Source organism: Pteronotus mesoamericanus, unplaced genomic scaffold (genome assembly GCF_021234165.1).
Source record: "Pteronotus mesoamericanus isolate MK-2021 breed Mesoamerican mustached bat unplaced genomic scaffold, CSHL_Meso_final scaffold_54, whole genome shotgun sequence".
Taxonomy (NCBI): Eukaryota; Metazoa; Chordata; class Mammalia; order Chiroptera; family Mormoopidae; genus Pteronotus; species Pteronotus mesoamericanus.
The window spans coordinates 39,014,045-39,040,765 of record NW_026555321.1 but is presented as its reverse complement, the minus strand read 5'-3'; the positions used below and the strand labels follow the sequence as shown (position 1 = coordinate 39,040,765).

The 26,721-nt window shown below is 39.3% G+C and overlaps 1 protein-coding gene across 1 annotated transcript in view; it reads right to left on the bottom strand.

Annotated features, from left to right (window-relative positions):
• The window catches only part of CACNA2D3 (calcium voltage-gated channel auxiliary subunit alpha2delta 3), an 860,744-nt gene that overhangs the window by 46,135 nt on the left and 787,888 nt on the right, over positions 1–26,721 (bottom strand). Inside the window, exons 32-35 of the mRNA XM_054595275.1 lie at positions 21,434–21,509; positions 18,732–18,784; positions 17,224–17,279; positions 6,463–6,574 (exon numbers count right to left, since the gene is read on the bottom strand). Of these exons, the coding sequence (XP_054451250.1) occupies positions 6,463–6,574; positions 17,224–17,279; positions 18,732–18,784; positions 21,434–21,509 (297 nt within the window). The remainder of the gene's footprint in view (positions 1–6,462; positions 6,575–17,223; positions 17,280–18,731; positions 18,785–21,433; positions 21,510–26,721) is intronic.

The following is a 26,721-nucleotide window of genomic DNA, read 5'->3' as shown; positions in this document are numbered from 1 at the left end:
AAAGGACCTGAACAGACAATTCTCCAAAGAGGACATACACAGGGCCCAGAGATATAGAAAGAATGCTCAGCATCACTAGCCAACAGAGAGATGTAAATTAAACTGTGAGATACCACCTCACACCCGTTAGAATGGCCACCATAAACAAATTAACAAACATCAATTGCTGGCGAGGTTTTGGAGAAAAGGGAACTCTAGTACACTGTTGGTGGGAATGCAAACTGGTGCAGCAGCTGTGGAAAACACTATGGAATTTCCTCACAAAACTAAAAATGGAACTGCCTTTTGACCTGGCAATTCCACTGCTGGGATTGTACCCTAAGAAACCTGAAACACGAATTCAAAGGAACCTATGCACCCCAATGTTCATAGCAGCACAATTTACAATAGTTAAGTGTTGGAAGCAACCTAAGTGCCCATCAGTAAATGAGTGGATCAAAAAACTGTGTTACATTTACACAATGGAACAACACACAGCAGAAAGAAAGAAGTTCCTACCCTTTGGCAATAGCATGGATGGATCTGGAGAGCATTGTGCTAAGTGAAATAAGCCAGGTGGTGAAAGACAAATACCATACAATGACACATATAAGTGGAACCTAATCAACAAAACAAGCAAGCAAAATATAACCAGAGATATTGAAATAAATAAAAGACTGATAGTAACCAGAGCAGGTGGTAGGGAATAACAGGGGGTAGGGAGAGATGGGGAAAGGTCATCAAGGAACATGTATAAAAGACACGTGGACAATACCAAAGTGGGGTAGGATCCAGGGTGGGAGCAGGGATGGGACAACTGTATTTGAACAATAAAAAGAAAAAACACATTAGCATTCTGGTTTTATAGATTGTTTTTATAACTTATTAACAAAAATCTGGCCTGGAAAAAAAAAAAGTCCATCATGGGAAAGCAAGTATGTTTTCACATTAGACAACCCATCTGCTATTAAGGATATTTATGATATATAGTTCATGATTGAAAAAATTTTTAAATTGTATCCATGTCACTCAACATATTAAGAATTAAAATTATTTTTGTAACATATGTAGAAAAAATTTAATAAAATTCAACATCCAAGTTTTTTTAAGTATATTTTATTAATTATGTTATTACAGTTGTCCCATTCTTTTTCTCTCATTTATCCCCTTCTTCCCTGCACCCCCCCACCACCAGCATTCTCCCCCTTAGTTCATGTCCATGGGTCATACACATAAGCTCTTTGGCTTTTCCATTTCCTATACTATTCTTAACCTTGCCCTGTCTATTTTGTACCTACCAGTTATGTTTCTTATTCCCTGTACCTTTTCCCCCATTCTTTCCTCTCCCCCTCCTCGCTGATAACCCTCAATGTGATCTCCATTTCTGTGATTCTGTTTCTCTTCTAGTTGTTTGCTTAGTTTGTTTTTGTTTTTGTTTTTTTTTTTAGGTTCGGCTGCTGATAGTTGTGAGTTTGTTGTCATTTTAATGTCCATAGTTTTAATCTTCTTTGTCTTAGATAAGTCCCTTTAACATTTCATAAATAAGGACTTGGTCATGATGAACTCCTTTAACTTGACCTTATCTGGGAAGCACTTTATCTGTCCTTTCATTCTAAATGATAACTTTGCTTGATAGAGTAATCTGTGATGTAGATCCTTGCCTTCATGACTTTGAATACTTCTTTCCAGCCCTTTCTTGTATATAAGGTTTCTTTGGAGAAATCAGCTGATAGTCCTATGCCACTCCTTTGTAAGTGACTATCTCCTTTTCTCTAGCTGCTTTTAAGATTCTCTCCTTATCTTTAATCTTGGGTAATTTAATTATGATGTGTTTTGCTGTGTTCATCCATGGGTCTAATTTCTTTGAGATTCTCTGAGCTTCCTGGACTTCCTGGAAGCCTATTTCTTTCACCAGATTGGGGAAGTTTTCCTTCATTATTTTTTTAAATTATGTTTTCAATTTCTTCATCTTCCTTTTCTCCTTCTGGTACCCCTATGATTCAGATGTTGGAATGTTTAAAGTTGTCCCAAGGTTCCTAAGCCTCTCCTCATTTTTTTAAATTCTTGTTTCTTCATTCTGTTCTGGATGAATATTTATTTCTTCCTTCTATTCCAATCATTGATTCAAGTCTTGGTTTCCTTCCCTTGATTGTTGGTTTCCTGTATATTTTTCTTTACTTCACTTTGCATAGCCTTCACTTCTTCCTCTATTTTGTGTCTGCACTCAGTCATTTCTGTGAGTATCCTGATTACCAATGTTTTGAACTCAGCATCTGATAGGTTGGCTATCGCTTCGTCACTGAGTTCTTTTTTCTGGAGTTTTGATCTGTTCTTTCATTCGGGCCATATTTCTTTGTCTTGACCTGCCTGTTACATTGTATGGCATGGAGCCTTAGGTATTCACCAGGGTGGGGCAACCCACTTCACTGTGTTGTGGTGCAGCCTGGATGAATTTTTCTTCTTTAACTCCTTAGTTGTCAGGCTTCCATACAGTTTCTGGCAGTTCTGGTTGTTTTTTGTTTTTAAATTTGTTGTTGTCCTTCTTTTGGTTTTATGAGGAAGCAGAGTTTCTACTTATGCCTTCATCTTGACTATAAGTTTAAAATGCAGCATAAAAGTTTCAAACAATAAGAACAGCAGCACCAAACACTCTTGAAGAGGTTTGTTAACTTAATAAATGGTTAATTACTAAAAACCTACAGTGATTTGGGAAATGGATAATAGTTATGGTTGCACACCATTGTGAATTACTTAATACCTTTGAATTGTACACTTAAAAATAGTTACAATGATAAATTTTATATTCTTTATGATTTACTATAACTTTAAAAAAACCCTATAGCAAAGATCAAACTTAACATGGAATTATTAGGAACAATTCCTTTAAATTAGGAATAAGACATGTTTACTCTCATTGCTTTGATTCAACTATGTAACAGAAATCCAGTGCAATGAAATATAAAATAATAATTAGGTATAAAGATTAGAAAGGAAATTTTCATAAGTGGTGTTACTGTCCATGCAGAAAGCCTAAGAGAATCTATACACAAACTGTTGAAGTTGAAAGAACATTTAACAATTTGTTGGATATAAGATACTCAATATACAGAAATTAGTGATGATCTCATATGCTAGCAATTACCAATTACAAAACATAGTTTTTAGATTAACAACTGAAGGAGACAGCCACCAACAGTAGATTCCTGAAAGTCTAGAACAGACTGCCTAACGTCAGATAGGGTCAACATCTGACATCATCAGAGGCAGATCCAGAAAGAAAAAACCGAGGTCTCCTACCATAATAGCTCACATCACCAAGTCAGGAAATCAAGACAGATCAATTTAAGAAGGAGGAGCAAAAAAGAAGTCTCACAAACAATGGGAAGACAAAGAAACACCCCCCAATCGAAGGGAAAGGAGGAATCCCTACAAAGAGAACTAAATGAAATAGAAGCAAGTAAACTATCAGATATTGAGTTCAAAACAATGGTTCTAAGGAGGCTCAATGAGCTCAGAGAGAATTACAAAAAACTACAAGGAAACTACGAGGAACTTACTGCAAACTGTATCAGCATGAAAAAGGACATAGAAACTATCAATAAGAGGCAAGAAGAAATGAAGAATACAATTTCTGAATTGAAGAACACAGTAGAAGGAATTGAAAACAGGCTAGATGAAGCAGAAGATCAAATCAGTGAGCTGGAGGATAAGGTAGAAAAACGCTCCCAGAAAGAGCAAGGAAATGAAAAAAGACTCAAAAAGAATGAAGAGGCATTTAGGGAAATGCAGGACAACCTGAAATGTAATAATATCTCTATAATAGGGATACAAGAAGGAGAAGAGGACCAAGGGATAGAGAACAGGTTTCAAAAAGCAATGATGGGAAACTTCTCTAATTGGAGGAGAGAAAAAGTCACACAAGTCCAGGAAGCACAGAGGGCCCCATTCACGAGGAACCCAATAAGGCCCACTCCAAGGTGCATCATAATTAAAATGGCAAATATCAAAGACAAACAGAGAATCCTAAAGGCAGCAAGGAAGAAACAGGTAGTAACATACAAGGGAGCCCTGATGCAGCTACTAGCTGACTTCGCAGCAGAAACTCTACAAGAAGGGAGTGGCAAGAAATATCCCAAGGAATGAAAAGCAAAGTCCTGCAACCAAGACTGGTCTACCCAGCAAGACTCTCAATTAAAATGGAAGATGAAATAAGAAGTTTCCCAGACAAAGGAAGGACAAAAGAATATACCTCCACCAAACCTGCAAGGTATGCTAAAGAGACTGCTTTAAGAAAATGAAGAAGAGTCACAGTCACCAATACTTGATATTACCAGTATTTTTAATATTTATTAATCTGTGACAATGTGGTGTTATTTTGTTACTTTATCATTTGTTCAAACTAAACCTGTTTTTGTGTATTTCTTGCCTATTTTTATTATTTTTAAAAAGCTTTAAATGACTTTTTGGTATTCTTTATCCAGTTTTTGACTAAATGTTGAATCCCCCCCCCAAAAAAAACAACTATTAACCCATTTTTAGATGTGTTGCAAGTACTTTCCTATTCTATTACTCCTCTTTTAACTTTTTTATATGTATATTACTGTATATTCTTAAATGTTTAATATAGTCATATTGTCAATATTTTACTTTATAGCTTCTGGGTTTGAATATTTTACTTCAGGGTAAGAAAAATATTATTTTGTATTTTCTCCTAAACTCCTTAGATTTTACATATTGATTTTTAACTCACCTGAATATTTTTTGTATAATGTGTGAAATAGGGCTCTATATTTGTTTTATTTCAAGCAATAGTGGTCCATGCACCTTATTTGTTGAATAAGCCTTATTTTCCCCATTGATTTGAAATACCCATTTAATCATATATTACATTGTTAGACAGATATATACATTTGTTTCTATAATGCTCATTTTATTTCATTGATCTACTTGATTATTTGTGCACTGGTATGATGTTGTTTTAATTGCTGAGACTTTATAATGGATTTAATTTTTTTAATATTGTAAAATGGATTTTGACATTTAAAAAATAAATAAAATCAATCTGCATTTTTAAAAAACATAGTTTTTAATATATACCATTTATGATAGAAAAACTATCAGCTGTCAAGGCATAAATCTAACAAAATTATTAAACTATATTGAAAGGTACAGACAAAGACATATAAATAAATAGATATACTTAGTTAATAAGATTAATATTCCAATATCATAAGTTAATAATCATCTCAAATTAATGTATAACAGCAATTTTAATCAAAACCCTAGGGTAAGTCATGGAAATTAACAAACTGATTTCAAAATTAATATAAAAGAGTAAAGAGGCAAGAATAGGCAGGATGACTTAGAAGAAGAATAATGAAAGGATATTTTTTCTAAATAACAAATCCTATTATAAATCCATAATAAAAGAGACAGGGTGTTGATGTAGATACTGACAAACCATAAAACCTGGAAACAGATCTTCATATAGATGGGAACTCAGCCCATGACACAGGTGGCATAATAAATTTATTGAAAAATAAAGGCTATTCAAATAAAAGTGCTAGTTAAAAGGTCTACTATACAGAAAAGAACCAAACTAGACTCTACCTCAAGCCACACACATACAAATTCCAGGGGGATTAAAGTCTTAAATGTGAAAGGCAACCCTTTAGAGCATTCAGAATGAAAATACATGAGAATATCATTATAACATTAGGGCAGAGACTAATCTCTTAAGCAAGGAACAAAATATATAAATCACAGAAGAAAGAATTAATTAGACTACACGTTAAAATAAAAGCAAAAGAAAATTTCTGTGTATCTAAGGACATCTATAAATGTAAAGGGACAGACCAGGAATAGGAAGGCACATATACAGATCATATAACTGCAAAGAAATTGTATCCAAAACATAAAAGAACACCCAAATCAGTATGGCTAGATCCACCCAACAGAGAACTGCCAATAGGAATACAGGAATGAAGAGGTCAGGAACCGCATATGACCAATGGAACTGTTAAAAAAAAAGTAAAAGGCTCACCCACATTAGTAATCAGGGAAATGCATATTAGACTACCAAGTATCATGCCAAGTATCACTTTCAATACATCAGATTTCAGTGAATCCTGTTTGAGGTGTCTTTACTGAACACACTAAATCCCTGTCCAGTAAAGACACCTCAAACAGATAGCTGAAATTGTCAACTGTCCATTAGGGAAACGTCAATTAGGACTTTTTCTGACCACCAACAAACATAACTAAAAATTGCCGATAATCTAAGATGCATTCTAATGCATTCTTAATGCTTCCCAAACTCTAAGTGATCTCTCTAACAAAGCCAAGTCATGTTTCTTCCAAGCTGGTGGGAATTTCGTCACACAAGGGGGCGGCCATGCTTCCATCTCTCCATGCAATCCTGTGCTGCCAAGCACATTGGCCCATCTGGGGAAGTTTCCACTGAGCAGAAGGGTGGGGGCTTACTTGGAGCAGTCTTCGCAAGCAATGTTCCCTGAGGTTTCCTTGATGGTGCGCTCAGAGACAAATGCTGGATATTCAGTATCACAAGGCTCCAGGGTCTGTTTCAATTTCTGGGCTGTAGGGATAAGAAAAAAAAGAAAAAGATAACAAAAGCAAGGCACAGGCCTTATTGTGACTGGCAGCCCATAGGAACTCAGAACGCAGCTCTGCTCCTGCTGCTCTGTGATTTTTCCAGGCACAGCATAATGCATTATTTTCTAATTAGTCAAGTGGTTTCATCTGCCAAGCAACTCTATAAGCTATAATTCCTCAAGCAGTTGTGTTGGCTTGATCAGCTATCATTTATGCATCATAAGAATTCTGCTTTCTGGGACATCAGTCACCAGGTCTACGACCTTGGACTTACTTGAACTTAGCAACAAACACATATATATATCTAAATAAATGTATAAAATATGTTACACCATATTAGTTAGGGTGAGACAAAGGTCATGATACAATTGCATGCTTTTATTACAGAAACAAAGTTGAAATATGGACTAGTAAAATACGTAATGCCTTTGAACCAAAGCCATGAGTTTAATCCTACTATTATGAAGTTCCTTGTCCAGTAATACAGCACTAAATAACGCTATACATAAATGAGTACATAGTAGGCACTTGGTGAAAGTTTGTGGTTGATTAAATTATCTCAGCAAGTTATGTCCATCGCCCAAGTTCCCAAACCTCACTAAGTCTCAATTTTTTTAATTTGTAATTTGGGGACAATGTAGGTCTCCTATAAAAGATTGGTGTGAGAAGTAAATAATATATGTTGAGTACCTAGTACAGTACATGGAACATGATGAGTGCTAAGTAAGTGTCAGTCATTATAATAATTGTAGTAATAGTAAATAACAAAAACAAAACAATGCTGGCATTCTAATGAAGCTATTGTGACATTAAAATGAGGATGACAGAATTTAGAATAGCTAAGATATGGAAGCAACCTAAGTGTCCATCAAAAGATCACTGGATAAAGAACTGGTGGATAGATACAAAGAAGTATGATTCAGCCATAAAAAAGAATGAAATCTTACCATCTGTAACAACATGGATGGACCTAGGGGGTATTAGGCTAAGTGAAATAAGTCAGACAGAGAAAGACAAATGCCAGATGATTTCATTTCTATGTGAAATCTAAAGAACAAAAAATAAACAAACAGCAGAACAGAAACAGGCTTGTAGATAGAACATTTTAATGGTTGCCAGGTGTGGGGGAGGCGGCCTGAGTGAAAGAGGTGAAGAGATTTAGAATTACAAATTGGTAGTTACCGAATAGTCACAGGGATGTAAAGCAAAGCATAGGAAATATAGTCAATAGTATTGTAATAACTATATATGGTGTCAGATAGGTACTAGATGTATCGGGGTGATCACTTTATAAAGTATACAAATGTCTAATCATTTTATATATAAAGTATATAAATGCCTAATCACAACCTGAAACTAATATAACATTGTATATCCACTGTAGTTGAAACACTTTTAAATATACATATATATATAAGTGAGGATGACAGATTGTATAGCATGGTGGTCAAGGCTGAAGGCTCTAAAGTCAGAGAAGTGTGGAATATAAATCCCAGTTCATTGCTTCCAGCTAATCCTCAGTATTCTTATCTGCAAAATGGAGATGCCAACAGCACAAGGAATCTTCAGTGGAAGTCTTCTCCTTAACATTTTGCCAGGAGAATCCTTACAGGTTCCCAGCACCTGAACTCCTACAATGTTTTTGGCTGATGTTTATGTAAAATATAAACATATATTATATATAATATATGTTATATTCACATATATAATTTACATTTACAATTATGAAACTCAATATTTTAAGAAAATGATGTGTACACAAAGTCTTATTTATATTCAGTTGTTTGGATGTCAGAACCATGGGTAGATGTTTTGTGGGATGTCCATCTGGGGGGCTTCCGGCACTAAGTAGGTTTCTGAGTGCAAAACAACTGTTTGGTAACAATAATGAAATAGTCATTGGGTGATCAGGAAGCCATGCTCTAAGCATTTATATCCTGATGTGATTGTCTTTTATAATAAACTCTTTTCACTGAGCTTTAATTATTTTGAGGAAATTAATTTGATGTGTGTGATTTAAGTGTAGTACACTGTAATTTTTTCCTATTTAAAACAAAAAGAAGTAGACTCTTAATCAGCTTTAAAAAATGTAGAACAGGTAATTTGCAGGAACTGGAAACTGACATAAAGAGAAGACGCCTCTGCTAACTCACAGGGTTGTTCTGAGGAAAAATTAACTAAAGCACTATAATTCTCAACAGACTGACATACATGTACACTTTCACATACATGCAGGTACACACACATCCTTCATGAAATGCTATCTTTATAGAGTGCTACATCCACATGCCAGGAATTAGTTGGGCTAATTGCTCAGTAGCTAAGAACAAACTCTGGGGATTGTGTATTCTGCCATTGTTGTGTGACCTCAGGTGAGTTTTTAATGTCTCTACACCTTCTTGTCGTCATGTGCAAAATGGCTATACCAGTACCAACTTCACATGGTTACTTGAGGATCAAATAAATGAAAAATGGAAAGTGCCTGGCACACTGGCAACGCTATTTAAGTGCCTGTGCTTACTGCCACGGTGACTTCTGCCTATGGTATTTTATTGAACCCTTTGGTTAGAAAAGGCAAGCAGATGGTTGCCTCCCTTACTCCTGACTCCATGTAAGGTGCAGTGCTGGTGGTCGCTGTGCTCCCCAAGAGCCAGGAACCAGACACGGTCCTTCCCCTTGTGTCCTGCAGTGCAGTTCACAGAGTGTATCATAGATGCTTCCTCAATAATGAGTAATTCTCCTGAATAAAATTGACAAAAGAAATATGAGAATCTCAGTCCCTAGAGGCAAGTTGCTTGCTTTCAGGTGGAAGGCAAGGTGCGTCTAGGGGGCCCAAGCCCCATAGTAGCAACACAGAGAGGCCCTTGGTGGGAATATCATTCCCTTCCCAGTTCTTTTTCAATGCCTCTGATTTTGTCAGGAGGACCTCTTTGATGCTAGGGAGTTTTAATCATCCTTGTTTCATTTGCTCTTCTCTCTTTTTACTGCAGGAGGCCAAACGTAAAGCTCAGAGTGACAGATTTTTAATTTCCATGGTTCTCATTTTTACAATTTCTTCCTCTGTATGGCAAGTGATACTGACCTTTAACTTCAATAATTATATTACTTAAATGTCAAAAAAATGAGTCCAATCACATGAAATAAAGATAAGTAACCAATAGTACAGATTATAAGAGGACATGGCACAAGCAAACAGATGGCATCTAATAACCTATTTATGAAAACAGCTAAATTTATTAAGAAATTGCTATGTACCAGATGATGTTCTGCTTTACAGGGATTAATTTACTTAACAGTAAAACAAGACAAAATTTTTAAAAAATCACTGAGGTAGAAATAATTGCCATCTTTGTTTTGCAGATTAGTGAATAAAGGGGAGGACTGAAAAAATTGCTCAAATTCACCCAGTGGTGGATGTAGCAGAGCCAGACTTTGAACTTGGGCTGTCTGGCTCCAGCACGTATATATTTAACTGCTCTGTGAAGTTTGGCCAATGGACGAAAGAGAGAAAGGTCTTTGCGGCAGGCTGAGACAGGCAGCACACGTGATTTAAATATGCCCAATAATTGCACCATCTCTAATTCTAATTGTCTGGGCCTAGTTACAATGGAATGAGTTCAACAAGTTCAATGGTGAGACTCATTTGGCTCTGATCCTTTCTGAAGATGAAATGTTTGTTCCTTTGACAATTGTAGGGCACCCAAACTGATGGGGTGATAAACCACTGAGTCTATTTGCAGCATGACTATCGACTGGGGGGAGGTTGCTTGATGTGCTTTTGGGGAATATACGAATTATCATATAAAACCACAGCCACATTTAATCTAAATAGCATTATTTATTATGAAGGCCTTTCTTGGTCTGGAGTACTAGGGTAAACACCCCATATATTTGCCAGTCTTTACTATTATCTATGAAATTGCAAATCAATAACTCAGGTTTCCAGCAAGCTAATGAGTACTGTTTTAACTCTTAGGCATTTAAAACTCCTAATCATATAAAGGTGTAGGCACACAAGAATCATGGAGCTCAGCTACGCTGATCCTTTCTTTTACCAGAAGGGAAAACTGGCATTCAGAAGGCAGACACAGCCTGCCCTGAGTCCCACAGAGAGGGACTACTTGCCATGATCATTATTCACTTCAACAGCAAAACCACCACCACCTTCGCAGTCAACACTTGCTAAGTGCTTACTACATGCCAAACACCATGCCTGGTCATCTGCATGGACGGAACCCTCACCAGCATGCAGTGAGCAAGGCCCTGCTGCTGTTCTGTTTTACAGATGAGGAACCCAGAGCTCAGAGAAATGAAGATGCTTGCCCGCAATCACAGTGCTGTGAGTGGTGGTGCCCAGACACCTGTGGCCGCATCCCAGCGCCTACACTCTTTGCTGTCACACCACTCTCCCTCCCACCCCAGTTACACTGGACACCTCCAGATGAAGCCGCCAAGACCCATCACTCACTCACAATGAAGCACCCACACAATTGAATATCTTTAATTTTCCCTTAGCAACAAATGTCCCTGATGAGAATAAGTGACTTGGGTTCACAGTAATTATGTGCAGACAATTGGGAATGAATAGAGTTGCCATTTGAAAAGCTTTCTTCTTCTTTTGTCTCTGTGAATGCACCCCCATTCATAGCTGGGTGCCAGAAAGCTCCATTCTCTTTGTGCAACTTCGCCAAAATGATACCTTTGTGATATTCAAGCAGAAATGGTCTTCCACAGTCCCCTTCATTAAGGAAATGAAGCAGATAAACAGTGTAATTACGGATTCCATTTATAGCAAAGCAAAGATGTAGGTCTCCGCTCAGTGTCATTAGCTAGTGAGGGAACAGGGCACTTAGAATAAGGAGACCTTGCAAGTCAATGTAGTTATGGTGCTTGAAACTTTTCTCTCCTTAGATCTACATCTAAGATCTACATTTACATTTAACACAGATATCCATAGGGTAGCAGCCCCACAGTTGAGTTTCTTCACCCTCATTTAGTTCAGTTTCTTCATCCACAGAATGGAACAGTCACAGCCATGCTCAGCAGAGGACTTTAGGCCTGAATGTGACAGTTCAGGTGCAGCAGCTGAGGTGGCTCACTGCCTCTCTCACTGCTGTCTAGCTGAGGTGGCAGGTTTTAGTTTAGGCCATTTATCTATTAGCTGTCTGACTTCAGTGCTTCAGGAAAGTTCCATGACAGACTTTAGCAGTGCCCACCTCTGAGGTATGTTGAAGGGATCTGAAAATAATTGAGTGCCAGCCCTTCGGAAGTGGAAAAGCACTACATATGGGTGTACCGTGTATCAGCGATGTAATTATTTGACAAGGTCCTGATTTAGGGTCTGTGGGGGGCATAAAAGGGTCTCACAGTGTAGCAATGGAATGAGGTAACTTGGAATTATCTATTAAGGATCTTTTTATAAAACTTCCTAAAACGGAAACAGAACTAAGGCATCACTTTATTCCTCTGAGCTAAAATTTCTCCCACTGTTGGTCCTGGTAGATAGGGAAGTAGGGGAGAGGGGATGTGAAATTTCAGAATGGGAACCTTAACAAGTTTCTGACACTATCATGAGTACACAGACCATCATCCCCTACCATGCACTCGTTGGTCTACAGTGGGGTTTCTCAATAGTGGCAGCACAACAGTGCTTTGTACCCAGTTTCCCTTTCTGTGGTTTGAGTTACCCACGGTCAGCTGCAGTTCAAAAATATTAAATGAAAAATTCCAGAACTAAATAATTCTTAAGTTTTACATTGTACAGCATTCTGAGTTGTGTGGCGAAATCTCACACCATCCCGCTTCATCTTGCCTGAGGCGTGAATAGCCCTTTGTCATGTGTACGGGCTACTATTGCCCTTTAGTCACTTGGTAGCCATTTTGGTTATCAGAGACTGAGACCCATTCACATAAGTTTTATTACAGTATATTGTTATAATTGTATTACCTTATTAGTTATTGTTATTACTATCTTAATGTGCCTAACTTATAAATTAAACTTTATCATAGGTATATATTTATAGGAAAAAAAAACAGCATAGGCAGGGTTTGGAACTATCCATGCTTTCAGGCATCCATTGGGGGTCTTGGAATATATCTCCTGCAGATGCGGAGGGGGCGGCGTTACTACTGACACTTTGAGTCAGATGATTCTCTGTTGTCAGAAGTTGTGTGTTGTAGGATGTTTAGTGGCTGCCCTGACCTCTACCCACTAGATGTCAGTAGCAGCCCCATCCCGACTCGTGACAAACAAATATGTCTCTGGATGTTGAAACAATCCATGTGGGGCAAAAATCACCAACCCCCCAAGTTTAAAACTACTGGTTTAGGCAAAGGTCACAGCGACAGGTACTCAACAGAGACTCAAAAGCAAACTGTCAGATTTGAAGGACCAGACCCAGAGTGTGGGCAGGTGCCTGGGGTGGCAGGCGTGGGGAAGGAAAGCAGGCCCAGGGGAGAATGGGGGAGGGAAAATGGAGGTTGGCATGGAGAAGGAGTGCCCCCCACTCCTCACCATTGAAACCCTTTGGCCAGGGATGGGCAGGCACACGGTTTGAGGAAGAATGCCAGAAAATAAACCACGGAAGACAGCCAGCCCGCTGCCCTCAGTACTGAGCACACCACTCACAGCCAGTCCTCTTAGCCAAAAAACTCACCGCTGCCCAAAACATGAGCAGTGCTCACTGCCCACTGCCATTTTTGCACACATTGTTAAATTCACCTCCCATGCCACCTCACGTCTACTGTTGTCTGTTGACCAGTGAGGACAACAAAGCCTAAAGAGGCCAAATGATTTACCTAGAATCTCACAGCCAGAAATGGTCAGAGGAAGGCTGCCTGGCTCTAAAACCACAATACTCAATCCCATGGAGAAGCTCTGAGTCTCCCAGAGCTCAGTCTGATTGGGAGGCCTAGTGATCTGTCCCCAGGCACCGGTGCTCCAGAGGCAGCAGCCACTTAACCAACTTGCAATCCACTCTCTTAGCCTCAATTGATCTTCCTTCTCTCTCGTTGAATTTCATTGATCTATTTTTTTACTTATAATAGTAAAATTGGGGAAAGGCAGGTCAAATAAGAAAATTAAAAAAAAAGCAAGATAGCAAGTACTCACTTAATAGGTTCTTTCTCACCTCTCTTTTCCAAATCATATGCCATTTTAAGCAGGTTCGTGCCACAGGTTAGTTTTTCTTTGAAGTACATGATACTCTGCCTGATTTATATTTTGGTCTCTGCTTATCGACTCGCCATTGGCATACTAATTACTGATCCTATTTAACTCTACACTCTCTTCTCCCACCATTAAATGTTTTTTCAGAGGAAATATACAGTTTTCTACATTGTTTTTCTTGTTATATTACTTATTATATGTCATGAGCATTTTTGAACCTGGTAAAAAGTTATCAGAAACAGAATCTTTTAAAAAATTGTTTATGTCTTTCTGTGGATGAGCTGTAATTTATATTAAAATGTCCCTATTTTCCATCATTTAAAGAGCTACTGGTATTTGCAATCATAAATTTCCTATCATAGAATCCTTTCTATCATTCTATCATAGAATCCTTTGTTCCCAACTCAGTTTATTTCCTTAAAATTAAGTTTCTAGAAGTGGGATTATGGGCACCCACTGTCACATGAAGACAGTGCCTACCCAGCAAGATGGGGCAAGGATCAGGCCCACGTCAGAAGGGTAACCAGAACATTGTGTGTGTCGATGAAAGCAGAACATCTGCGTCTGGTCCACTGGGCTATCAGCTTCCCAGAACAGAGACAACTCCAAACACACTTGGGTCACTTTCACTGTTATCAGAGGCTGCTCCATCCAGGCACATGCATGTGTAGAACTCTGCATATGTCACTACATCTCATATTCTAATAAGAAATCAGTGAGTTCCTGAATCTAGGCAAAATGCGCCTCGGTGTAAGTTACAAAGCTATGATGACAAAATGACTCTAATGGTGATACCTGACCAAAAAAAAAAAAAAATTGTTCATGTACTTACTAATCAATGATTGAACGCCAACTATACACTAAGCACCAGTTAGGCACTACAGGATAACAATGGTTAAGACTCAGTTCCCTCCACTGAGAAATTCTATTTTAGTGTGAAACAAACAAACAAATAAACAAACAGAGGCAATAATGGTGTGGAAGAATTGGGAATTGTATGAACTGACTGGGACAGAAGCAAGAAGGAAATGTTGCAGTTTCTTCCTGGGAGAACTGAGGAAACCTTCACTGCCTGGAGTTTTAAGGGAGGGGAGAGGGAATGTCAGACCAAAACACATCTAATACCTGGGGGAATCTGATATGTTACTAGTCTCCCCCTTTTAAAGGACAGGTAACTTAAAATAATAATAATGGTAGTAGTTTATTTCTGTCTGGCATCCCAGGTTTAAGAAAATCAAGATAAATAAATACACAATAGAAAGAAAGAACAGTGTACCTGAGAAGCAGCAAGTGATGGAACAGATAGGGAAAGATGAGTGGGAGACAACCCTCACTAAAGAGCACTGGTTTGGTAGGGTATGGGCACTCAACCAGGCACCACTGCGGTGGTCAACGCTGTCATCACCATTATCATAATTAATTATGACTACTATTTTTTGAGAGCTTACTGTATTTCAGTCACTGTGCTCAGCATATAACATGATTCACCTCATCATTAGACACATACATGCCCCCCCCCACACACACAAATGATAAGAGATTAACATTATTTTTAGACAAGTTTTGGAATCCTTTATTAATAAGGAGGACATGTGACATTCTGTGATGATGAACCTCTATCCTATTTAAGTAGCAGCCATATCTTTCTTTATCTTAATCAGCTTATTGCATCAACCATTCTTGCATCTATCTTCATCCTTCGACGTCAGACTCCTGGAAAACAACTGAAAAACCCTTCCCTGCCCTCCCTTTAGTCTCCATCTGTACAAACTGGGTTCTTAAATCAATATGGGCAGAGTTGACATTCAAAGCTTTCTTCAGTATTGAAACTTGTTAGGCCATTTTAATTTAATTTATTGGGGCAATATTAGTTAATAAAACCATACAAGTTTCAAGCATACAACTCAATAAAATATCATCTGCTTATTGCATCGTGCACTCACTCCCCAAAGCCAAATCTCTTTCAGTCTCAATTTATCGCTGCTTTGCCCTCTTCCACCGCTCCCCACCCTCCTTCCTCTCTGGCTTTCACCACGCTGTCATGTGTGTCTGTGTCTCATATGTATTTTTTGCTTAACCGCTTCACTTTTCTTCACCCAGCCCCACAACTTCCCTCCCCTCTGACAGCTGTCTGTTCTATGTATTTATGGTTCTGTTTCTATTTAGTTTGTTAAATTATTGTGTTGATTAGATTCTACATATAAGTGAGATCATATAGTATTTGTCTTTCTCTGACTAGCTTATTTCACTTATTTCAATAATTTCCAGGCCCATCCATGGTGTCACAAAAGGTAAGATTATCTTCTTTATTATGGCTGAGTAGTCTTCCATTGTGTAAATGTACCACAGCTTTTTTATCCACTCATCTGCTGATGGGTATTCGGACTGTTTCCAGATCGTGGCTATTGTAAATGCTACAATCAATACAGGGGTGCATATAGTCTTTCAATTAGTGTTTTGGGCTCCTTTGGATACATTCCCAGATAAGGAATCACTGGGTCATATGGCAGTTCCATTTTTAATTTTTTGAGAAAACTCCTTATATCTTTCCACAGTGGCTGCACCAGTCTGCATTCCCACCAACAGTGCACAAAGGTTCCCTTTTCTCCACATCCTCACCAGCACTTATTGTTTGTTGATTTATTGATGATAGCCATTCTGACAGGTGTGAGCTGGTATCTCAATGTGGTTTTATTTTGCATCTCTCTGATGATTAGTGATTCTGGGTATCTTTTCATATGCCTATTGGCCATCTGTATGTCCTCTTTGGAGACTTATCTATTCAGATTCTTTACCTATTTTTTAGTTGGGTTGTGTTCTTGGTGTTGAGTTGTGTAAGTTCTTTATATATTTTAGAAATTAACCCGTTATCAATGTATCATAAATATGACTTTATTATTTTCCTATTTTGCCTACTGTGGGGAAACTGAGCCTTGCCCACATCAGCTAACTTGCCAAAGGCCCACCTTGGAGCCAGGATGCAAGTCCGTACTTACCTAGCTCCACAACACATGCCTCTAAAAGCCTCTACTAATTACTGCTGAAATCATGGAAGCTTTTAGGGCAGGACAACTAATATGATTACATTTATATTTTATGAGGATAACTTCAAACAAAACAGAATAGTTATCTCTTCATTCAACCTGAGAAGGCAATGTGTCTGTCTCCTGTAGCACTGCCCATGAACATTTTGAGGACTTCACCTGTATAATGTATGACTTCAAAGCCAGAGCTAAGGAAACAGGTCAAAGTGTATATTCAACAAGGGTTGAATGAAGGCTGTGGAATTTTTGTCAGACCGGTTGGCGCTGCACTTAGCACAAAGGATGCCTTTTGCTGAAAGAGCTGAAAAATCATCACTTTGTCCTGAGTAGTTTTATGTGAGCACATCCCTGATGAAAAGTAGCCAGTGAACCCAGGGCTCATCACTCTGACCTAGGAAACAGAAGCCAGTTGCTGCTTACCTTTAGCTGTCATATCTGAGTGCCACCAACTGCAGAGGTTAAATTCCACCAGGAACCTAAATGTGATAGAAAAGCCCAATGTTACTTGGTCATCCACACCCTGAATAGAACAGTGACATTGTGCTGTGTCCAGCTTTGCTCACTTAATTTAAAAGAATAACGTCACAATCTGGAGATGTCAACCTGGCTGGTTCAGTTACCAACCGAACTTTCACTGAGGATTTATCTTATTTGTGGAAAGGCTGTTTTTATCACCAACGCCAACCAAGCCTTGAAATCAGATTTTCCTAGACTCAAGGTCTCTGCTGAGAAATATTCTGCTTTATTGGCAGAAATAGTCTGAGTTCTTAGGAAAGAATCATCTTCTAAAGGGCTTCCCCTGCCTTGATTCAAAACAACAAATAGAATCTTCTCTACTAGACTATTATCTGCAATAATAAAGGACACTTTCAAGATTTATACTGCAATGCAAACTTGTTCAGCCAAGTGTGTGACTTGCATGCATGTTTATGTGGGTATGTAGGGGCAGATGGGACAAACTTTTCTTTATGAAATTAAACCACAATTTGAATTCAAAAAATCAAAATTTCTCAACTGCTCATACAGAATGCAAAAGTAATGTAAATCCTCCTCTAAATGCAGGGAGACAGACCAAAATTCAGCCATTTCTTTTTCAGGCACATGGCTACTATCTCTAGCAACGCACTCTCAATCAAGACCCCACAATTATCTGTCTCTTACGTACATGTAGAACTTACTCCCCTCTTGAATTTATAACTTTGTTAAATTGATATACGTTAGATTAAAGCAACAGAAAAGACAATGTCTCATCATCAAGTGGCAAGAAATCCGCCTCAAGCCCACAGAACTGGAACCATAATGGGGAAAATAAGAATGAGAGAGTTTGGTGCAACTTAAAGGGTCTGATTTTCATGCCCATCCATGGAATTCTTCCTTTTGTGTGATGCAGTGTTTCTGTAATGTGTTCAATATCTCATCTGGAAGTCAAGCCCTTCATCTCTGTGGCATTTCTACTCTGAGTGGCCTAAGGCACAGATGCATCCAGTATCCTCCAAAAAGGATTGGAATTTGACAGGATAAACAATTAAATCACACCTGAGGAAAGCCCTGCTCCTGTACAGGGCAAGACATCCGAAGTAGCACAGTGAACAGCCCTGGCAATTTGTTCTGACCACAGCCCACCCAGGCTGCATTAAAAACAGCCAGACATCTATGTTAAATTTAACAGTAACCACAATAAATAAATTTGGTTTGTGTACTGCAAGCTGTTAGTCTGCTAAACAATGACATAAAGGCATAAGTGGTGACCATAAATAACTTAATAAAAGATAATTTTTTAGTCTCAACATTCAATATTTTGAGGTTTTCAATGAGGTTATCTCAGAGAATTATGAATCTAATGGTTATTGAAAGCACAAAGCTGACTTCTAATTCACTTAATACATAAGAAAAGCAATATTTTTTAAAAATGTAGCAATTGTACTTACAAGACAAGTTCTGTCATTATCCATTTTACCGCAGCAAGGAAGGCATTGTAAGGCTGAAGAGGAGAATTCAGGTCATTAAAAAAAAGTGTCTCACACACAAAATTTGTAGTTTAACTTAGGCTTTACATAAAGACAACGTTATTCTTTAAGAGAGATTGATACCATGTTTAAAAAAAAAACAAAACAAAACAAAAAAAAACACAACAGAGCAGCTCCACCTAAAAGAAAAGAATGGTTGGATACTCTATCCCAAAACTAACATTTTAAAACTTTGAACTCCCCTGTAGTGAGATCTGATTTACAAGTAAAATAAACATGGTCTAATACAGGGGTTATCTCTGGGAGGAAAAAGGAAGTTCAGCAAGGATGCTTAAACCTTTATCCTCTAGGGGCTAATATTTCGCAGCTTAATGCTGAGGGGCTGGAATCATGTAACTAATTTCAAATGGTAATTTACAGGGCTGCTTCTTGGAAAGGTGATTCCCTGTTCGCCATCACTGCCATCACCATATGTCATTCATTGAAACAAGTGAAAATTGCATATACGTACTTGATTTTAATGCTGCCCATGAATTATGTAGGATTTAAGCTGCTTTTTCTCACACTTACATATTTGGACTTGAAAAAAATGATAACCATATAAACATGTGATTTTATCCTTGCAGAAAATCCCCTTCACTCTATAAAAGAAGGCATTGACAGCCTAATCTTTATTTCAGAATATTTTAATTAAAAAAAGCAGTTGGATTGTTTACTCTGTGATATTTCCTATGTGGATAATTCAATTTCCTGAATTCTGGAAAATACCACGTCTCCCGCTCAGTCAGTTCTTTGTACCTAGGTATGTCAGATATGTGAGTGGTTGGCAGATTTGAAAGACAGGCAAAGACATTGGCAAAGCCTGGGCTCCAGATGGCAGGTTCAGAAAAATCTCAGAATCCTTTGTGGTTGCATTTAGATATCAGAGGGTAGAACTTCCAAATCCTGATTTCTTAAGTGAGGTCTGCTTAATCCTACCTTCTGAGCATTTTGATAATAAAGGCTAGAACTGGGATGGAGGGACATTAATCAGTTTTAAATAAAACAAGAACCAATTTTTATACAGCAAACCTTTCTTGAAAGCGACCAAACCAGAAAGCCAACCAGTAAATAAACAGGAAAACAAAAATCTAGCAGATTAACTTCCAGCCCATTCAGATTTCAGAATGAATCTCTTCTTGCTCTCTGATTTGACTGAGTGTATCACTGTCACTTCCTGAGCCACAGGACCTTCAGGACAAGGGTCAGAGAAGGATAAGAACTATTAACTATTTCCTAAAGCAAAATGCAAACTTTTAGTCTTGTGGTTTTCCCATTACAATTTTTAGGGCTTGAAAAATAATCATCTTTCTTTCAAAATGACCCAGGCCATCAGACCATGGGACAATTCTGTGTCTTTGTACCTGCTGAGATGGATAGTGACATTTCAGAGGTCTTTGAGAGCGTGAGTCAGGGAGGGGAGAATGAATGAGCAGACTAAGGAGGCTTTGGAGTGGGGAGGGGCAACTCGCTCGCCCCGAGGCCAGGGGCAAAGACCTCCACCATTTCCTGCCAGACTTGGCTCAACGTGGGGGTAAACAAATGGATTATGTAAATATGGGATTAAAAATTTTTAATGCACATTATCATTCAGGAGGGTAAAGTCATTGAGCTTTTAAGCCTAATGATGAAAACATTACTTGTGAACATTTTAAATCTGGAAATATTCATGCTAAGATTAGGGAAGTTGAGTTTGGAAAGAAAAAGTGAATCTCACAAAAAAGCAGTGTTTTTTAAAATGTCCGATTCTTATTTCCTAGTTGCCTCTCAAAAATTTTCTAGCCCCAAATCATTTCTTGTGCTCTCAATGTATGGGAATTCATGTTAAATATTTGGTTTTTAAATAATCCCCTTGTATGATTGAACATCTGCGAATGAGAAGGTGTATATTTATATTTTAAAACCAAAGTGACTCTTAAGTTTTGTGTCTCATGCCAAATTTTAGGAATGTACAAAATAATAACGTATAAGAGTTATGTTTACACATATACGCTGGGCTATATTGAAGTATCCATATGTTTGTTTGTTTTTGTATGTGTGTTTTCAAGTTAGTGGAGGCCAAACTTATATTGCTTACACATTGTAAATTATATTGTAAAACTGGGTATAAATGAAAGCAGTTAATTTCTGGCAATCAGAAAGCCATTTCCCAATGCTGCTATAGCCCTACTGATTGATCCTCAACTGTGACATCAGCTACGGAAACAGCTCCAGAGAAATAATGTTGAAACTCAGCAGCAGCACGATTAGAGGTGAGAATCTATCATCAAAATGTGAATTTGTTCGTAGGTTAACAGCTCTACTACAAACCAAAAGGAAAATATCTGTTGAACCAAACCAAATTCTCTTTTATATAAGAGAACCCTCAAAACTTCTTCCCTTTTCTATCCATTGAAGGGGGGCTGCCGTGTTCATCCATCAAAGAATTTAGACCTGTTTGTCATTCCTATAATCACTGAATTCAGGTTTAAACAGGAGTGACTTTGCTCAGTCAGTAAAATCAGCAAATACTTTTTAACATTCATGGTTTTGAACAAGATAACTTGATGACCCCAAAGGAAAAGATAGGTTTATTCAGAGACAGAAACTTGCAGCTATTTTGACGGTGATTACACTGTACTTACATCCAGGAGACCATGGGCGCTGTCACTGCTCTCCTTGTTGGCCCTACACATGGCTTGGTAGTCATACAGGGTAATTCTACAGGACAGAATGGAAAGGAGCTTCACTAAATGGGAAAAACACAGGAAACAAGTGATGCTGTGCACCAGCAAGGTGGACAGTCACTAACACTACCATCAAGAGTAGCGGTGGCGAACACAAATAAACACAAGCCTGACAAGGGTGATAAGCCAGTAAAGGGGACCAGAGTTGGGATGGACCAGGGGACATTCCCAAAATGTGCCTTTTGGGATATTGATTTTATGCTATTTATTAAGAAACAAAAGACTCAGAAAAAACTATTGACCCTCCCCCTTTCTTGTGTAAGGGAATTCAGATGAAAAGATCTGCTTCAGAAAGGAAATCTTTGTATATTCACCTTTGCACTCTCACCTTAGCCTATGTGAATTAAGTATGGTGGTCAGAAATGATCCATGCAGTAATCTGCTCTGGAGGGGAGACACTCTATCCCACTGTTTCTGGGTTGCCCAGCAGGAATTTGTTTGCCTTGTGTTCTCTCTTCCTCATCTCCCTGTGAATTACCTATCTCCCCTTGAATTCCCAGGCCTCTGTCCCCTTCTCCTTTGTCCAGAATGGTATATAAATCTCAACTACCCAATGTGTTTTGGGTCACGGTCTTATGGACTCCTGAATAAACATTTGTATAAGAAACTTTGAACATTTTCTCCTGTTAATCTGCCTCTGTAATTTCATTATTAACCCAGATAGAAGACTTTAGAAGGTGAGAGGAAAGTTATATTTTTTCAGCCTTCACATCAGGAACCTGGCAAAGTCCAAGAATGAAGACACATATAGCACCTGTGTAACTGCAAAACCAGCTCAAAATTGTCCTACCCTATTTAATGAGAACCTGAGTTGCTTCTCAGAGACAATAGTCCAAAGCCGCAGGTAATACAGCCAAAGCACAAGCAGGGGAGAGGGCTTTGACCTCCAGCTGCACCCAGAGCCGAAACCCTCCTCCTTCTCTAAAGAACCAAAAAATAGAACATAGCCAGAACTTGAACACCAGAACACATTCAGAAAGAGACGGCCTATTGCCCAGAAAGATCCCCTACATGTGCCCCTTTACTATAAGTAGCCAAGCTCCAAGGTCTTCCAATTAAGACTTGCCCTCCCAAAGCTTCTGCATACCTGTTACCCCATACCATTAAAAACTTACTCTGAACCCTGGATCAGGGAGTTCGGGCTTTTGATCGTTACCTTCCTATTCCTCTGAATGGTGCCATTCATAATAAAAATAGCCCATCTTTATCCACTGCAATTCTCAGTGTTTAGCGTTTGGCTCTGTTAGCACTGGGTGGACAAACTCATTCTGGTCTGTAACATTTGGAAATTGAAAAATAAAGGGAATAATGGTATCTGGGTAGTGAGGGAATAGAAGAACCCCACCTCCCCAAACTGATGCAATAGTCATTTTTGTTTGTCAAGGATGATTTGCATGGACTGGGATACTCCAAAGGAAATATGCTGTTCTAAACTGGATTCTGGACCCCAGATGGAATCCATTTTGGTCATGTCTCCCAGATGGATGAGACCTGGGAAGATCTAGTTGGGGTTTAGGAACAGCAGGATCCTCTGTCTCTCTCAAGACAGAGATGTACTTGGATGAACATAAGCCCAGCATTTTGACAATGTGTTGGAAACCAGCTGGCTCATTGGTTGTAATTCCCACCACTACCACCATAATAATGAGTGTACTCTTACTTTTGAAAACAGTGCAGTTTATGAAACAAAAAATGGGCATTTTTTTCTCCATTGGTGATAAAAGTTCTGCTATCAGAGCTAACAGAACTCGGAGGTTCTGTTAGCATAGGTAGCTAGCTAGATTTTAATAAAGGAAGGGAGCAAAAGGAATCAGCCATTAAGCATGATAACCTTGGGAGCTGTATCAGACAATAAGCCTGCTTCACCAGAAGTTGCAGCATTCACAGGCTCCCAAGGAGACCCCTGCATCCCCCATCCTCAGGACCTAATCACTGAGGAGGGCAGGAAGGATCTGTTACTGGTCAATAAATGGGATTACAGAGGGGGACAGCTAAAAATAGCAGGAGAAATTTCTCTGCTGGGTACATGCCCAGTAGAAGCCAAGATGGTGCAGGAGAAGGTGCTTCTGCTATGAAGCATGTGCAGTAGAATCTGAGATGATGACCATAACAGGGAGGAGCATAGCCTGGGAAAAGGATTTGATTGGTTAGGAGAGGGCCCAGCACAAAGATCTAGAAAATGGATTGGTTAGGGGGAGGATCCAGCACAAGCCCGTGAAAGACTGCAAAATTAATTGGTTGGTTTGAAGGACAGCCAGTTTCTTCCCAGGCTCGAGGTAATATAATCAAAGTTCAACAAAGCCCTCCTTTCTCTCTCCCTTCATAATAGGCATCCCTTTGCCTGTCTATTTGCACATTCTCTCTCTGCATAGTCTCTCTCCACGTATTCTCTCTCCATAGCAGCCATGCGGGCCTAGCTGCCATGCGGGCTCCAGACTCCAGGTGGGCTCCAAGCATGGGCCTGGATACAGCAGGATAGCACCAGCCACAGCACAGCCTGGAACAGAGGCTAAGCTAGTGGGATGGAGGCAGAGACTGAACTGAACTAAGCACCAATGGCACAGAATTTCTGGACCTGGGCCCTACTTCTGGGCTTGATAAAGACAAGGCTGTATTTCATCAGTCAGATGGACAGAGATGAGACACTGGGAACCTGGGGGCATTCTTTCATTTCTATTCCAATAAATCTTCCTACTTCATCTCATCCTCCCATGCGTGGGTCCCTGGAAATGGTTTTCTTGTGACTCCATGGAAGGACCCCATTTCCACTGGTAACAGTTCTACTTTATAATTGTTCCAGATACTTTAATTTCCCATCAATAACTTTACAAAGTAAAAGATAATGGAAGTTTCTGGTAGGAAGTTAACAGCTTTTAGATGGAGCAAATGCCTTCTGCTAAAGGAGACACGCATTCCACCCTTCGCCCCAAGTCCCCTTCCCACTATTCTGGGCACCCCAAAGGAGCGACACTTAAAGCCCAGCCTGAGTTACATAGCAGCTGCCAGATGACATGTTAACGCTGCAATACTACATGAACTCCTACATGACTGGAAGGAATTCGCCCCACAGGAATTCCTTTCCAGAATAATACAATGCTTAATGTGGAGCATACTTAATGCTGTGCTAGTAATGAACAACCAGCCAAGCATCTGGCTTGGGGAAGTCCCTGGACAAACTTCTCATAGAAAGCACTGACAGCCTTGATAGCAAACCAGCCACAGAATCAACTGTAGACCACAATGGACAACTGTAATTGGTTCCGGACTGGCCCACCAAGCCACGGTTGGCAAACTCATGCAGGGGACTTTTACAGGGGTCCCTGGAAGGGCTTTATAGGATTTGGCAAGAATTATTGTTGGCCTCATCCTTTTCCTACTGCCCAACTTGGTCTTTACAGCAGAAACTTAGGACAGAGCCGAGGTGAGAGGTAACGTAGGTTGAGTGGAACATGCGTGTACCTGGGGTCTTTTAGATGTGGATACAATTTGGCCTTGGTTTTAAAGGATGCTTCTGCCATTTATCCAGGGTGAAATCTTGAGCAGGTTGCTTACCCTCTTCTGAGGCTTAATTTTCTCACTTGTAAAACGACTCACAGAGATATTTTGAGATTTAAATGACCAGGCATGTAAAAGATACTAAAATATACTAGTAGTATCCTAGACCTGTTATGATTCTTATGACAGAAGGCCTACTTTTTTTCTTTGTTAGTATTTGGGCTCTTAAAGCTACACTGCTCCCAAAGGCCCAAGGGAGAGCAGTGTGACCTAATTGTTAAAATGCCAGCTTTGAAGTCAGGGACACCAGAGCTAAAAGCCTAACTCATTTACTTACTATAATGATTTTTTTTCCTTTACCATTTTTAGTGCCTCAGTTTCCTCATCTGTAAATTATTGAGAAAATGACTCTCTTATAGGGTGGTCATGATGATTAACTGAGATTACATATGTGTTGAGTTTAGCACAGTGCATGATACAGAAGAATCATTCAACAGAGGGCAGGGCTGCAGCTGCTGTGGTAATTTCTTAGTATGGTTTTCATTGCCATTATTAATTAATGGGGTTGGTGTTTAATGCAATGGGAATTGACTCAGGCTTTCTCCAGCTGGTTGGAGGATGGACAGACCTCCTAATTTTCTTAGCTCATTGGCACATATGATACAGTGTAAAGTTCACACATTACTGCTATACAAGGCCCCTTTCAAGGCTGTGCTGGAGTTATCAAGAGATGATGCAGGAACTTCTGTTCATGGGTTTCTTAGCTGATGACCATGATAACAACAGCTAATATCTATCGAACTCTATTTAGCAACCATGAGCAAGGTACTCTTCTAAGCACGTCCCCTGCAAGACAGATTTCAATCAATGCCATTCAACAGAGAGACAAACCAAATGTCAACCAGCCTAAACAATGTGCTCAGGTACACATGCCTAACCCATGGCAGGACCAGAATTAGAGGGGGGCAGTCTGTGCTTGCCTCACTCTGCTCAGCAGCAGGCTCTGATGGATTCTAGGAAATGCTTAGAATTCAGCCCTGTGCCCCATCCTGGAGTCTTTTTAGAACATCACAGGAAGTGCTGCCCAAGATAGGGTCTCCTAATCAATGGCCGGAATCAACGTTCAACCCAAGCGGAGGGGCTGTTGTGGTGTCACTGGGCCAGGCTGGACCAGCTGGCCTGCTGGTGAGAGCCCCTTGCTATGGTAACAGCCCTGACAGCCAGATGGCAGGAAGCTTGGGATTCTCCTGGGATCACTTTCAAAGGCTGTAGTTTACATGTTGGGGCCAAACTCAATTGCTGTGGGGCAGCCTCCAGGCCAGGGTTCCTGCCTCTCATTTCACCAGGAAGCTCTCCTGATACCATTGCCATTGAAGAGGTCACAAAACAAGCCTCCCCTGCTTTCTCCACACTTAGACAGCTTTAACTAGATGTTATACAAAGAGAGACTTCCAGATTATTACTCTTTTTGAAGTGATTTTGTTACTGTTTTAAATAACTCCATTTTGTGGCTACCTGTATCCTGTTCGGCTGATTATAGTTAAAGAACATGATAATTGCCTGCTTTCATTTGGCTCTAAAAGAAGCCCAGAGCATTGGGCCCAGCCCAAGATTGGTGCTGCTTTGCTGCCCTCAGCAGGGGGAGTTTATTCTCATACAAATAACATGCCTGAATCCCCATGACATCACTA